Source organism: Contarinia nasturtii, unplaced genomic scaffold, assembly GCF_009176525.2.
Source record: "Contarinia nasturtii isolate CC-2019 unplaced genomic scaffold, AAFC_CNas_1.1 Cnas_scaffold_350, whole genome shotgun sequence".
NCBI classification, from domain to species: domain Eukaryota; kingdom Metazoa; phylum Arthropoda; class Insecta; order Diptera; family Cecidomyiidae; genus Contarinia; species Contarinia nasturtii.
In genome coordinates this window covers 1790887-1806978 of record NW_022197705.1, presented here as the reverse complement: position 1 = coordinate 1806978, position 16092 = coordinate 1790887, and the positions used below count along the sequence as shown (strand labels likewise).

The 16092-nt window shown below is 33.1% G+C and overlaps 2 protein-coding genes across 6 annotated transcripts; both read left to right on the top strand.

Annotated features, from left to right (window-relative positions):
- The first annotated feature begins 105 nt into the window (after window positions 1-105).
- LOC116338150 (putative oxidoreductase GLYR1 homolog) lies at window positions 106-5008 on the top strand. 2 transcript variants are annotated; one of them, XM_031763236.1, is made up of 11 exons: window positions 106-405; window positions 1136-1172; window positions 1253-1341; window positions 1423-1549; window positions 1628-1816; window positions 1886-2101; window positions 2186-2470; window positions 2538-2684; window positions 2769-2982; window positions 3077-3166; window positions 3474-3967. In XM_031763236.1, the coding sequence occupies exons 1-11, from the start codon at window positions 389-391 to the stop codon at window positions 3671-3673; spliced, it is 1611 nt and encodes a 536-aa protein (XP_031619096.1). In that variant the 5' UTR covers window positions 106-388; the 3' UTR covers window positions 3674-3967. The 2 variants fall into 2 exon arrangements, with proteins under 2 accessions (XP_031619096.1, XP_031619094.1); XM_031763234.1 differs by lacking the exon at window positions 3474-3967 and adding an exon at window positions 4013-5008 and having other exon boundaries at window positions 107-405.
- Window positions 5009-5735: 727 nt separating this feature from the next.
- On the top strand, window positions 5736-16092 carry LOC116338063 (AF4/FMR2 family member 4). Of its 4 annotated transcripts, none has more exons than XM_031763117.1 (17): window positions 5736-6125; window positions 8399-9315; window positions 9849-9978; window positions 10055-10294; window positions 10612-11140; window positions 11246-11471; window positions 11559-11642; window positions 11731-12047; window positions 12204-12438; window positions 12508-12892; window positions 12983-13408; window positions 13481-14286; window positions 14363-14578; window positions 14647-14727; window positions 14807-14975; window positions 15076-15226; window positions 15298-16092. In XM_031763117.1, the coding sequence occupies exons 2-17, from the start codon at window positions 9275-9277 to the stop codon at window positions 15405-15407; spliced, it is 4146 nt and encodes a 1381-aa protein (XP_031618977.1). In that variant the 5' UTR covers window positions 5736-6125; window positions 8399-9274; the 3' UTR covers window positions 15408-16092. The 4 variants fall into 4 exon arrangements, with proteins under 4 accessions (XP_031618977.1, XP_031618974.1, XP_031618978.1 ...); XM_031763114.1 differs by having other exon boundaries at window positions 5737-6125; window positions 9846-9978; XM_031763118.1 differs by having other exon boundaries at window positions 5741-6125; window positions 9846-9978; window positions 14363-14557.

The following is a 16092-nucleotide window of genomic DNA, read 5'->3' as shown; positions in this document are numbered from 1 at the left end:
GATGAAAGGCAAGCGATATCGTGGCATTCATGAATTTCATGTTGGCAACACTGTCTTGACAAATGCAGTACAAAATGCGACCGCCATTTCTTGCCTCTACAAATTTGTGTTGAGCGTCAGTCTTGTAGGTGAAGCATAAGAAATCGCATATACAACACACAAAATAATTGTGTGTTTTTTTCGTGCATATTCTATTTACACTCGGTTGGTGTTTTTTTCTTCGAATTGTTAGTTCCCGTTTTAGAATTTAACGCAAAAAAAATCAAAAAAATACGTGATTAATTTCGTTTGTTGATCAAAATTGAGAAAGTGCCGAGAAGCCGACGGTGAAAAGTTCATACGACGAAACATTTTGCGCACTGACAATAAAATACGTGCCGAATAGAATATGGAAGATTTGGTTTGGTGAGTTTATTTATTGCATTTATTAATTTGAGCGCGAAAAAATTGTATACAAATTTGATATCCAGCCCATGAAGTTTGACCAGAAATGTTGTGTTTAATTACGGACAAATGTAGCATGTAACCAATGTGTATAATGAAAATGGCGGAAAAAATCATTCTATTTGTAAATCGACAATATTTTCGGTGATTTACGGAGAAAATATGAATTACAAGAGTAGTTTGAACTGTATAATCGATACAATGCGACCAATATTATGAAATTATCTCATTAAGTCAGTCGAAACACATTTAAATCGTTTAGTTCAAACGAAGAGATATTGTTATTGTTTTTCTAACCTAACTTACATATTCCGCGTTTTATACTTCAAGTCACTTTCACACTTTACAACAAACACCTTTTTTATCCGAATTGCGTTGGCTTTCTTTGGATACTCTTCGCGCTCGAATCATACATTTTTTAACTATAAAAGCATTTTGTGGGTGTTTCGTGTCATTCGGCTATTAATTGTGATGGTTGCCAGAAAGAAAAACAATAGTTTATAATGTACTAATGAACGACATCTATATAAAATAGCATTCTTTATTTACATCGTTATCTTTTTGCTTTTGATTGAGTCCAACATTCGAAATCTTTTCAAACAAATGAAATAATAAACAAACGAACAACGTTTTAAACAAGAACATTATTATCGAACAAATAGAGAATAAATCGTATTGTTTCTTATTTTAGGGCCAAAATGAAGGGCTTTTCGCCGTGGCCAGGACGTGTAAGTATTCATTTGCCACATATTTCAATTGATTTAGAAATACAAAGAGTGTGTATTTAAATGTAACTTTAAAATCGTAGATCTGCTACCCGCCTCCAGAATTAGGCCAAAAACCAAAGAAATCCAAAGGACCAGTGCGTTGCATTTTCTTCTTTGGCACATGCAATTAGTGAGTATATTGATTATATTCTGAAGAAATGTCAAAAATGTTTTGCCAAAAATGTATATCAAACCGTTATATTATTTGTAGCGCATGGATTGAAGAGAACAACATAAAGAATTATCTCGAATTCAAGGAGCAGTTGATAAAGTCGAGCAAAACGGCAGCGTTCAAAGAGGCGGTCCAAAAAATCGAAGAATATATCTCGGATCCAGTGGTAATGATAGATTTGATTTCGCTTATCTTCATCAGTTTTTCGTCAGTTTCAACAATATGTTTCGTTTTTATCACACAGAAATTCCGTTGCAATGCCGAACCAGCTGTTGTACATGAAGATGTGAACAATGACACAACTGAAAGTGTTTTCGATAAGATTAAGTTGGAGGAAGCAAACCACGAAGAAAACGATCGAGGTGAATTAGTTGCTGCTGCTGTTGCAGCGGCCGTTGCTGAACCATCACCGAAACCAATCAAGAAAAAGATAGTAAGTAAAACATTTGTCAAAGAATCTTAAGCAATCGGTGGTGATGAACATGATTTGTTTTGTGTGTAGGAAAAAACGGAGAAGCCAGCAAAAGCACGATTGACTGTAGTCAAAAATAAACTTCAAGATGAGAATGAATTGGCACCGGCTCCAAAACGCAGCCGACACACTTTGGGTGATCGCAATTATGATGGTGACCATGATCTTAGCTTTTCAACAACACCCCGCCGCAACGATGCTGTAAATCAACTTTTGAACCGACCGCAGGTGCAGGTGCAACGTCCCGTAAGTTGAAACGTTTATATTTTTTTTTTATCAAAGTGACATTCGGTGTTTTGTTACTTATCGGTATTCGATTAAAATTGACAGGATCCACCAGAAATCAATATGCAAGCCGTATCAGAAACACTAAAATCGAAAAACATTAATCCGTCTCCGTTGCGGTTTGGTTTCCTTGGTTTGGGCATCATGGGCGGTGGTATTGTTAAGAACTTGTTGAACTCAGGGCACAAGGTCGTCGTTTGGAATCGTACACTTGAAAAATGTCGTAAATTTGAAGAAGCTGGCGCTGAAATCATGCCAACACCATGTGACGTTGTTGATAACGTGGACATTACATTCTCTTGTGTATCAGATCCATGGGTTGCCAAAGAGGTAAGACAATTTACACATGATTTTTTCGACAAAAATTATTAAAATTTCATATTCCAAATTGACATAGATGGTGTTCGGAAATTGCGGTGTTTTATCGTCAAATTCAATGGTTGATGGCAAAGGCTATGTTGAAATGACTAGCATAGACGCAGAGACCTCACAAGATATTGCAACAAGTATCATTCAAAAAGGTGGCCGTTACTTGGAAGCACAGGTAGGTTGAAACCAATTGACCGTTGGACTGATTCCAATGTTGAACATTGTTCACTGATTGTAATATTGTTTGTTTTATGTATAGATTCAAGGGTCAAAGAATCAAGCAGAAGAAGGTACATTGATCATTTTGGCGGCTGGTGAACAAACACTGTTCGAGGAGTGTCAGACTTGTTTCGAGGCAATGGGCAAAAATTCATTCTATTTGGGCGATGTTGGTAATGCATCAAAGATGAATCTTATTTTACAAATGTTAGCTGGTGTGTCAATCGCAGCCGTTGCTGAAGCATTATCTTTGGGTCAGTATTTACACAACCGAATTTTTTTTAAACCAATTTTCGCTAATTCATTGGCATCTTATTAATTTTTGCAAATTTTTCATTGAATAAACAGCAAGCAAAGCTGGTTTGCAGCAAAAAGACGTCCTCGAGGTACTGGAGCTTACGAATATTTCGTCAAATTTGATGCTTGAGAAAGGAAATGGTATGTAACATTGTTGCAATTTGTAAAATAGACTTTTTTATACGATTTGTTTAATTGCTTCTTTTCAATTGATTTTTTGTTGGCTTTGTTGTGTTTATAGCATCTTTGTTTCTATCGATAGACGAATATAATTCCTTAAAAATTTCGATTTTTTTATCATTTGGTATCAATTTTCTTAGTTGTTATTTTTGAATTTCATTTGTTGTTCTCTAGTCATGTTTTGCCTGACAAAATCCAAATGTCTAATACATGTTTCTCTATCACTTTTGCATATCTCTTTTTTTGCGCGCTACAAATGTTTAAATAGCAATGATAAACGGTGATTTTGCGACCAAGCAACCGTTAGGCCACATTCAAAAAGACCTTCGCTTAGCAATAGCCATGTCTGAAATGTGTGATCACCCAATTCCAATAACGGCAACAACAAATGAGATTTACAAACATGCAAAACGCTTGGGATATGCTGAGCACGACTCAAGCTCCGTATACATACGATCGAAATTTTAACAAACAGCCAGCCTCTGTCGTAATCCGCATATGTACAACCAAATCGCATATGTACTAAAAACAAACAAAAACAAAACTATATTTTCAAACGTATGAAATTATGACGGAGATTATTATGACAACACACACACACACACACACGCATACACACACACATCGTCTCAACAAAAATCTACACACAAAAACTCCATCTCTTTTGGTTTTAAATGCACAATTTAAGATTTTGTATTTAGAAAGTGTCACCAAATAAAACTGAAAAATCAATGAAAAGAAGCATCCAAAGTAGCATCAAAATGATGTCATTCAATATTTATTTAATTGTTTACGGTTCGGTTTCAGTTATGGTTAAGGGTGAATTTCCAACTCATCAGCCACTATCACACATGCAAAAGGATCTTCGACTCGCCTTAGGTATGTCCGAATCGCTCGAACATCCACTCCCAATCACAGCGACCATCAACGAAATCTATAAGCAAGCCAAACGGACTGGTTACTCGGAGCACGACTCATCTGCAATTTACTTGAAGTCAAAGTTTTAGACATAGATTTGAAGAAAAACAACATTCGACCAACTAAATGAAGAAACAAAAAATCAACCAACAAAACACGATTTCACCAACATTAATTTTTAGACAAATTCTAATGATTAGAACTGACACGTTTCATCTCCACACATTTTAGCGACCAGCTTCGTATACTTTTGTCTTAAACCAAACGAAAATTAAATAAGAGCCATTTTTCAATTTGTGTAAATCACCAAACTATGTTACGCCACACAAATTATTGTTAGGATTCGGAGTATTTTTCACCTTATGTGGAAACGATGATGAACTTATTTCAATCGACAATAATTGAAATGGGATTATGATATATACATTCGTTACACAAACATTTTGAAGTTCAAATGCATTTTTTCTTCTTTTTTTTAAAAATAACAAGAGTAGATTGAACATTTTAGTAAATTTACGAAGAAAATTCAGACGGTTACATATTTTGAAAGTAAAAATAAACTCTTTGTTCATTAATTTGTATTCAATTGCAAAAAATAAGACTTCAAATGCATTCAATACGGCTCTTTGCTATAGTTTTTTCTCTATAAATTTGCATTAAACAATAAAAACAAACTTCGTTCGTCTAATCTAGAAAGTTAAATCATAACAAGTTCTTAGTAAAAAGAATAAATTCGAAGGTGGAAGTATTTTTCACATTTGCTTTAAAAATATTAGAAAAGAAATAAATATTAAGTTCCATTTTCGGTGTGTAATGATTTCTTTATTTTATGAAAAGATGAAAATTATATCAAATAGAAGTAATAAAGAGAAAAATAATCCTGAACCATGTATTTTTATTCGTTGCGTCAAAAATCATATGAATTTCGCTCATTTCAGAATCTCGTAAATAAAATACGACATTTTTTTCATAATTCTGGTCATAAAGAAATACAAAGATGTTTTGAGTTTCGGCCGTGTCAGCAAAGTTTCAACGGTCGCCACGCATCATGTGAACACATCAATAAATCAATGGGTAATGTTTTTTTTACAAATAAATTGAAAGACAATAGGCCCGATAATTACTATGTAAGAAAGCATGAATTAAACGATGAGAATAAAACGGTTTCATCGGCGCTACAACCAATACATCGATAGATGAACTCTCTGTCAAGACATCGTCCGAAATAAAAATAATAACAAAATAAAACGGAATTTTGTGAGACATTGTTATACAAAGATGGCGCGAGTGCGCAAGAGTGAATAAGCAAGCATAACAAGTTACTTGTGTATACGTGCGTCTAGTACAGTCGCTCTCTATTTCACTCTTTCTACTACATGCACAAACGGTACGTACATGGAGGAAAAGCAACACACGACAACAGAAATGAACAGAAAAAAAAAATATAGTATTGTACGAATAAGTATATTTTTTTTTCTCTTGATACTCTCAGAGTGTGTATGTTGAAAAGAAAATGGCGAACTTTGTGTGATGTACATTTTGCATAGCTCAAATATTTTTTTTAATTTTTGTAGAAAATCAATTCAATTTTAAACAAATTTCTTGCAAACGTTCTTTCTCAATAATAAAACCAAAATTTATTCAATAATAAACAAAACCATAAACAATTTCAAGTAAACGAAATGTGAATATATATATTCACTGTGCTGAGTGTCACTCCAATATGCAAAAGATTGAATATGAATAACAAGAAAATTTTCAAGTGAATATATATATCTATATATATATTTTTATGTGTTCGGATGTAGACTTGGTTCATGAACATAATTTTAATCGAAATATTCGATGTGTGTCTGTAATCATTTGCATTTAATAAGTGTGTTTAATTCAAATTTCGGTGAATATTCATGTGAATATGGGAAATTACCAATGAGTCTCCCAATCAATGTTCCTTGGATTTGGCTCATCAAATCGGCAACGTAATCTTTTACGAAAATTTAATGTAAGCCAATGTACAAGTTTTTGTGATAATTATTGCCTTTTTTTGTTCAAAATATGGTTTTATTAGCCGATAAAAAATCTCATTTTGATTCGAACATGGGTGATAGAGAGAGAGATATAAAGAGTTGATATCGATTCTATACTATCCAGATGTGGTTAATTTGATATTTATCACCGAATATTCGGATTTTCAATTGAAAATAATTTCGAGAAATGAACGCCATGTACAATTTTACATGCCGAGTGGAAAAATGTGAATCGAATTATTCGAATGCGATTAATTGTGAACGAAAATTTTAACAATTAACTTGATGGAGCGACGTTCAATTCCAATTTAATTACAATAAAGACGAAATGTGAAGAAAACAATAATCGAAATTGAGCATGGAAGTATGTCTGTGTATTTTTTTCGCTCTCATAAAAGTTACGATTAGAAATGTGAGACAAATATCATTTTCATTCCATTTGTAAAATTCACTTGTTGAAACTACATATCGAACAACAAGTTTGCCAAACAAAATAATAATGTGATTGGTTATATTTTTACATTTCAAAGTGTTTCAAATTTGTAAAAACAAAGCCTCATCTCTGTAATAACCAAAAAATAAAAACATTCATAGGCTTGTGAAATGTGGTAGCGGCATTTGGATGCGAAATAGTTGATGCCAATTTCTTTTGAATAATGTGAAATTTCCGAGAAAGAATCGTAGTTTGGGTGATACATATAAATAAAAAGAAATTGATATATATAGACAAATTGAAACGATGTACGTATATACAAAAATCCATCATACATTGTGGCAATCTCGTAAGTGCACAATCACAATGATTACGAAATCATTTTGATACTAAAAGTACAAAGTGGCGCAGCAACTCATTGCATGTAGTAGCTTCGACTTAAATGTCAAATTAAAGTAAAAGATCAATCGAGAAAGCCATATAGTTGGCCATTTATTTGCATCAAAGAATATAGAAAAAATAATCATGTTATCAAAGCGACGTGATCAATGTTTTAAATTGCACAGAATGGGATATATTTTTTGTGAGGTTTCTCGTCGACATTTGTCAATTAAAAATAAGAATTATTGTTTATGTATCCAAGCAAAAGTCTGTTGAAATAATTTTTTTTTTTGTCAAAACAACATAGATAGGAATTATTTTAGTCATCGCATACAACCGAGTTCAATATGAATGCAAAGCTGTGGAGCAACTGTTCAAACATATATACGTATATAGATATATACGAATACAGCGATAGAATCATATATATAGAGATCATCAAATATCTATTCCATTCACACAAGCTCAGCTATCAAGCATTATTGTATTTTAATTTATTTCAGTAGTTTCACTTTGGTCGAAAGTTTGACTCGTTCATTTCATTTCTCTCTGTTCATTCAGTGGCGGTTGTTTGTCTCCTCGATGAACACGTATCATTTTGATTTTCATAAGGTAATAGTATGTTATATATTACCGAATGCTGAGAACATCCGTCGTTTTATAGTAATTTCCATTACGCTCCCTTCTCTCTATCTCTATCTCTATCTCAGTTTCTCTCTCTCTCTCTGTCTCCCGTTGTGTCTCTTTCTCTCGCTCTACCTCGTCGTCTCTCTTGTTCAACCGAAATAGATCCGAGAACACAAACATAACAACCATCCATTACAACAACGAACGTTTACGCTTAGCTTAGCATCGTACGTAAAATCGTATAGCATTGTAGCATTGCTAATATTTATATATATACAATTAATAATCTATATGTGAAAAATATCAAGAGGTTTTGCAAGTGATTTTTCAACACTGCACTCCAAACAACAAACAGACTGTTCGTGTGTAAATGTGTTGCTGTGTGTATGTGTGTGTGTCTATGTTCGTTTAGCTGCATTTTTCGTCTACGTACGTGTGTATGGGTTTAGTTGGCGCGATTATGTATATAGTATATACATTTGACAAAACAGTTGTGACAGTGAGAGAATGAGATAAATGGATGTATACTGAGAGAGTAAAAGAGAGTATAACTGGTGCGGTTGATTTTGTGCGCTCTTGAATGTTGATTGTTTTATATCATTTCTTTTTTGTTGGAAAGGACATATTCCAATTTTTTTTTTTTCATCTCAAATATCGACTGTGAATTTGTAATTTTTGATTATTCTATTATTTCATTTCTTTGTCATTTCTCTGATATTTCTTCACAACACGTTTTGTAGTAAATTTATATACGTATATGAATTTCTTGAATGCTCAAATAATTGAAAATATTTACAATACTTTCAGATCCACTTATTCAGAATGAAACCTGGATAAACATTTAAAAATCTCTTCAATCCGAACTACACCGAAGATGATGCACAATAAAAACCAACGATGTAACGTCGAATATTTTGTTATGTGAACAATGATACAAAGTGAGAGCATGGACATAAAAACAATAATGGAACATGGAAATAAATGAAGCTTGTTTGAGCAACAATCTCAAAACTCCGCAACAAAAATATATCTCTATATAAGTTCCAATGATGGGGCTAAATATTCGATTTGGTGCAAGATAGCATTTTTGATATGTGCGACAATTGTGTTTAAGCAGTGAAATCAATTTTCAACTTAATTCTAGACTGATCAAATATGCGTGGGAAAAAATCTAAACTACATTTGTAAAAAAAAAATTCCACGACACACATGTGTTTTACACAAAAAAAAATATTATTATTACAAAATGGTGATTATGAGTGAATTGTTAGTTTCAAAAACCAAAACAGACTCACATATTATAATAAAAACGTAATAAACAAAACTAAACGAACACTTTAAAATCCAAGATCAACAAAAAAAGAAACTTAATATTCATGCAATATTGTTTTTGCAATATTATTTTTACAATTTGTATCATTTTGCTTACCGTGTTTTTACATAAATTTGGTTAACATTAATCAACAAGTAAAATAAGCAAATCAACTAAATCATTACCAATTACAATAAATCTATTTATTAACAAGAGGGGAAGAGCGAGAGAGAGCGAGAGAAAGAAAAAAACAATATCAAAAGGTGCACGCATTTTACCATTAATAAAAAGTGAAATTATTCAATCTAAAAACAGCGAACGATTAGCACAGCACTTCCGAATGTGGCAATACTTTAAATTGTGGAAAAAACATGTATTCCACTGGCAACAATGATGATCTAAAAAGGATCAGGTAAGCCCATAAACTCATTAATAATTAATAAAAATAATAAGGGGAGAAGAATAGCCTAAACATCATATCCTAGCCTACAACTCAATTGAATTTTTGACATTTTGTGTCTCATTTGTGGTGGTAGTCATTAGTAATTAGTACTTACTGTCATTGCCTTAATTAGTTTGGCCGAATATATTATATATATATGACTTTTACAGTTGTGAAACCACACATTTTATTGAAAATATTCTTAACGAAAGATTCAAGAACAGCAACAGTTAGCAAAAATGATTAAATTGTAAGAATTGTTTTTTTTAACCAAATTATTAAAAGTATATTTTTAATTCCCACACAATTTAAACACGTGCATTTTTTACCGACTTTAAGTTGTGTTAAAAAATTAAATGCATTTTTACTGTGAAAATCAATAATTCTCTATTAATTTAAAATTTAAAAAAATCTTTGAATATTTAATATTCTTCCCTTTTTTCTATTGTTGTGGATTGAATTGTTGTTAAATGTGTTTTTTTTTTTGTTGTGTATTTTAGTAGAATGGAAGAAGCCGAACGAAAGGAAAGACGTGAAAGGGACAAACGTGAACGTGCGAAAATGTCGTTAACACAAAATCCAGAGCCTGAACCAGTGATGCCGTCGTGCTTATTTCAAGCACCTTGTTTTCGTGTAAGTTTTCCAATCGGACCATCTAAACCAAAGAAAATTTTAATTTTATATAATGATTTATATTTTGATTTTACAGAGAACCAGTCCAACGGAGAAGGAGCGACAAATACAATCGAAATTGGGTGATTTCCAAAGTGTGAAACATCTTATTGATGGCGATAATATGCTATTGGTTGGTGTTAGCTCATCACAAATTCATCGTTCACAGCAGCCTTCTTTTCCACCGCAAGCACCACCGGTCCTAAATCAGCCAAAATCTCAGTCACAGCTTCAACCACAAATTCCACCATCACAAAATCGTAACAGTGTTAAACAGGTAAGCACAAAATTTCACAAACAATTTTCATGGGTGGCGACAAGGCAAAACTTTTACTAAAGTGCTCGTTCAGTCTTGTATTCTTTATCAACACCCTTCTCACTTTTGTTTCAATTAATATTTTCGATGAAATAAAATGTTGACAAAAAACTTTCTTGGAAAAAAAGCGGGAAACATTTTTTAAAGAAATAGTTCATTCGGGAAAAATAGAAAAAACTCAAATCACGATTGGTGATTTTGAATTGTGATAAAAGCAGCATTTAACATTTGACTTTAAATCGTTCTTTAAATGTACTAAACAATTTGTATACTTTCAGGTGAAACAACATATGAATGGATTATCGAATTCTCCTCAGCAACAACAAGCTGCAATGCCTCAACAACAAGCGAAACCATCACAATTACCAAACGGAATAAGGTCAAATTACAAATATTCTTCACAAATGCCGAGCAATTTAGGAATGCCAAATGGACGACATCACACACAAATGGACCGAATAAATGATAAGATTCAAGATTGTAACGAGAAGAATGCGGATCTCTTTGATAAAGGATTCCAAGCGCCCACCTTTGCAAAACCATTCAAAGTTCCCATGAATCATGACCAAGCGCATTTAAAAACGAGATCCGTTTCAAATCGCATTGAAACACCGTCAACGCCGACAGAAGGTGGCATCGAAATGGATGTTCACAATATATTGAAGATTATGAAGAATCCAAAAATGGAACCATTGACCGAAATTGCTGCTACACCAAGAACTGAAATTGAAGTACAGCAACCAAATAAGTCTCATGTTTATGCAAACATACCGCCTTTTTTCCATTCCTTACACAATAGTTCATCAAGTAAGTTCATCACATGTTATTAATGACTGAATTCATTTTTTTTTGCTTAGTTCACACTATCATCTTATTTTATACTATATAAAATTGATAATTTTATTTTTTTAGCTCCGTTAGCACCACTTGCTCCGTTGACATCGCCAATGGCTCCATTGGCACCGTTGGCACCTTTGGCACCATTAACTCCATTAGCTCCATTGGCACCATTGGCTCCGTTGAATCCAATGCCATCATCATCACTTATGACACCAATAGCTGACATAGATGAGAACAAAACACATTTAAAGTCGATTGATTCACTTCCAGAGCACGATGGAATTCCCAACAAATCAACGTGAGTACATGACATTCGAAATTATCGAAAGAGAACATGTTTTTTATATATACCAATTGATCAAAATGATTCTTTTGTTGCAAACAGGGAACTTGAACACGATTTGGATTTATCAGAAAGCGATGACAATGAAGGCGAAAATATTGAAAGCAAACAACAGCCAAATAAAACGTAAGATACACATTTTTTGATCATTATGATAATGTTGACATTTTTAAATGCTTATATCATTTTAATATCACTTTATTCTTTTAACTAGGAATGCTAATGATGACAATTCAACAGAGAGTGGTTCCGAAGGATCTAGTTCAATGGATTCGTCAAGTGATGATGATGGTTCGAAAAATGAACCAGATACTGAAAGAGACAAATGGAGCTTGGCAAATTTTGCAAAACCAGATCCAAAACCAGATCCAAAACCAATCGAGAAACAACCATCGCATATAGTGCCTCAAGTTAAAACGGAAGTGACAGGAGACTTATCGAATAATTTGAATGCCGCTGAATCAGCTAAAAAGAAGTCATTTATATCACCAAAGTGCTTTACCAATGAACAAATCAAACAAGAACCAATGGGTAAGTCAATCAAATCAATTTATTTGAATGCATCATCTCAAATCATGTTTTTTTGAATGATTTGTTGATTTATCAAATCATTCGATATAAAATCTGATGAAAGTGTAGACATTTTTCGCAGAACTCTTATTAAATGTTGACTGTATTTGATTCTAGATGATGAAAAAGTTGAGAAAGCTTTAAATAAGAAAAAACCACAAACACGGCAAAAACGACAAACCGTTGCGGAAAAGTCAACGCTAAGTGAAAGTAGCGACAATGAAAATGGGAAAAGTACGGGTACAAAAACGAGAAGAAGTCGATCAAAGTCAACTGAAGTGAAGCGAAATCGTGGCCGACCAAGAAAAAATCCAACAACACCAACCACCTCAGAGAATGTACAGCAAAAGAGGTAACACAGTGTTAGAATTCTGATTTTGCCGATCAAAAAACTAACATAAATTTTGTTTAATTCTTTTAGTGCGATTGAATCGAAAATAATGTCACCAACACTCCGAACAACACCAAAAAAAGAAACGGCAGCAAATGCAAAACGTGCACAGAGCAATGCTCGTGCGAAAACTAAGAAACAAAGTGCAAATATAAAAAGTCGTCCGATTGTATCAACTGATCCATCCTCAAGTGATGAAGAGACTGACCGCAAGAAAACCGTCAACAAAATTGCATCACCGGCCACCAAAGAAAATCCCATACGCCATGGGTCCGAAAGACTTTTATCTCCCATTCAATTAAGAAATTCAATATCTCCTCGTGGTAAATCAACGGTTCTTAAAAAAGTGGCGAGCTCGAGTGAAGAAGATGACGATGATGACGATGATGATGAAGAAGAAGAACAAGAATCAAAGGTAAAATACATATTCTTTCTTTTTATATTTTCGTGACTTAATGAAAATCTATTCGATTCAATCTAACAAATCAACTCTTTTAATTTCCAGGCAAAACGCCGAAAACGAAATGTACCAAAAGAAAATCATTCGCATTACTCATCGTCGGGCGAAAGTGAAGAGAGTATTAAAAATAATAAAAAAGTGAACAAACCAGCGAAAAGTGAAATAAAGAGTAGTATTGTGCGAAATATATTTCGAATGACAAAGAATGATGGCGGTGCCAAAGGAAAGGGTCAAGTGTTGATCGTTGGACAATCAGAAGATGTGCCCAAGGCAGTACCAATTGCTCAGCGTAATTGTAGCACGGCACCAACGACAAACATCAACAACAATAAACTTTTACCAAGTTCAATCGTTTGCAAAATCGATATCAAACGCTTAGATCTCATACGATTAAGTCGGGTTTCAGGTGATCAAAATTGTCGTTCGAGCAACAATAACAAGAGTCCAATGGATGCCAATACGAAATTGAAGGTAAACATTAAAAATGCTCATACATGCCATATTTTCAAATATTAAATTGGGGAAAAATTTTATAATTCGCAGGGAGGACGACGAAGACCTCAAAATGGTGGTCGCTGGACCAGTCCACGTGACACAAGTTCAAGCAGTGAAAACAGTAGCGATGACGATAGTGCGGATCCAGAAGCAATCAATGAAACAAATCGAAATGGTGGATCAAACTACGATCTTAAAGCTAATTCAAAGCTTAATTCAATCAACGATCAAAAACTTACTCGCAACATACCAGACATTCACAATTCTGCGTATAATACCATAATCCATACAAATCTAAGCGACTGTCGTGCTGATAATACCGATCTACATGCGATACGAAACAATACCGCATTCTCACGTTCACCGAAATTAGAAGAGAAGCAATTAAATAAGATAAAACGTGAAGGTCTAAAAGCTGAATTTTCAGCATCGGAATTTAATGCCTGTAATCGGGCAATAAAATCACCAAAAGTGTTTATCGATGATAAATCGCTCGATAAACTGGGTTACAACTGTGATGGAAAAAATGCGAATGTCAATATCAAAAAAGAATACGATAAAATTAAATTAGAAAATGGCAACGATGATGGCAACAAATTAATGAGCGGCGATGACATAGTAACAAACAATCGAAAGAAGCGAGCGTCTAGCGCGAATAGTAGTCCGTACAAGGATAAAAAGAGGAAAAAGTTGTTTGATGACTCAACAATAGATCAACATCATTTAGCACCAACAAATCATGATAGAACGAATTCTAGTATCTTACCACCTCCACCACAAAAACCAATTGTTACAAAGGTATATTATTCCTATTTTGAGCGTACAAACGACGATAGGGACGAAAGAGAATTGAAGTAAGTATTTAACGTTTGCATATGATATTCAATTATGAAAAGAAATATTATTAATAAATCATCTTTCAATAAACAGAGATCATCATCGATCGTTATCAGAGGCAAAGAGACTGAAACATGCAGCAGATGCTGAAACGGACCATTTGTCCCAAGCTATGTTATACTTAGAAGCAGCTGTATATTTTTTGTTAACCAGTGTTGCAATGGAACGGGATCCGCTTACAGAGAAGGCAGCATTTACGATGTACAACGACACTCTTAGTTTAATAAAGTATGTATCAGAACTAAACGAGTATGTATACCAAGAGTATAGGTACAGATTGAGAATTTAAAATAACCAATGCCATTTACTCTTTACAGATATATCTCTTCAAAGTTTCGAAACCAACAACAGCATCCTTCTCGTCAAGGAAGCATTCATAGTAAAGTAGCAATTTTAAGGTAAGTTAAAAATTGATTTTTGTCAAAATTTTATGATTTTTTTTATGATTAATCAATCGTATTTTTCATTATTTTGCAGTTTAAGATGCCAATCGTTAACACATTTAAAACTGTACAAAATGCGAAGACATGAAGTTAAAGAATGCCAAAAAACAATATCAGAATATTTAACGAAAAGTGGCTTTTCCGAAGTGCCAAATGGTAATACGCCATCACCATTATCACCAACGAATTCAGTTGGTTCACAGGTAAGAGACGTCACAAAATGAAATTGAATTTAATTTTGATAAAACTATAAAATGAATGAAATCAACTAATATGCCGCTTTCTATTTATTTTTTTCTTAAGGGTTCGGGTTCAAATACGCCGCCTTGTTCATTAGTTCCAATTCAAGTCCATAATGCGTTTCAGCGACAAGATAAGTTCTTTAACCGTTTGGTTATGTGTCATGATTTATGGGAATTGGCCGATGCGACCGTTCTCAAAGGAAACCATACAGGTATTTTACATTAAAACATTGACATTGAGTGGCATCCAACTAAACACAAACTTTTCTTCTTTTTATTTTAGAATTTTTCGTTGAACTTGATCACGATAACGGACCAATTACATTGCACAGCTCTCTCAGCAAAGTGGTTAAATATGTTCATGCCGGTTTGAAGAAACTGAAACAATTGTAAAACTTCAAAAGCAAAAAGAAAATACTGAATTTTTTTTCGCGAAGATATTTTGTTATATCTACAAATTCACGGAGATTCTTTTCTATTAAAAAAGTAAATATATTTTATTTAAATAAATAATTTCAATTTGTGTGGGTATGTAAAACTACCAAATCAACTCAATGCTAAACGGCAAATGGAAGAACAAACCAAAATATTACACAAAGGACAACACAAAAATGGGGAAAAAAATCACAGGAAAAAAGAGATAGATAGCATTAAACTAATTATTAAATTATTACTATTATTAATATTATTATTTTCCTTTTGTTTTTTTCTCTCTGCTATCAATTAGACTTATTAGTTAGTATTTTAAGTTATTTTATTTATCAAACACAAAAAATCAAAAAGATATTCAATTTTATAATTGCGTTATAAATTTGTTAAATTTGTTAAACATGCAAATGTAAAACTTTGTAAAACCGGCCGTAAAATGAAAAACACACACTCATTGGGTTTGCACTCTTTTTCCACGAACGGGAATAGATGCTGAAAAGTTTTTCTTTTCTTTTCTTTTTTTTTTTAAATTATCATAAAACAACCTAATTATTAACATTTGTGTTAACAATAAAGAAAATTTTATCGTTTCATTTTTAACATTTCGATTAAATCTAAATCAAAAATATTGAAGTTTTTGTATATCAAT

Bases quoted from the DNA above. Each gene is read 5' to 3' on its own strand.
- LOC116338150 (XM_031763234.1), top strand. The intron at 1,173-1,252 runs GTAAGTATTCAT...TTAAAATCGTAG, and splicing joins TTTCGCCGTGGCCAGGACGT to ATCTGCTACCCGCCTCCAGA. The intron at 1,817-1,885 runs GTAAGTAAAACA...TTTTGTGTGTAG, and splicing joins AACCAATCAAGAAAAAGATA to GAAAAAACGGAGAAGCCAGC.
- LOC116338063 (XM_031763114.1), top strand. From the start codon at position 9,275: ATGTATTCCACTGGCAACAATGATGATCTAAAAAGGATCAG. The intron at 9,316-9,845 runs GTAAGCCCATAA...TGTGTATTTTAG, and splicing joins GATGATCTAAAAAGGATCAG to TAGAATGGAAGAAGCCGAAC. The intron at 15,227-15,297 runs GTATTTTACATT...TTTTTATTTTAG, and splicing joins TCTCAAAGGAAACCATACAG to AATTTTTCGTTGAACTTGAT.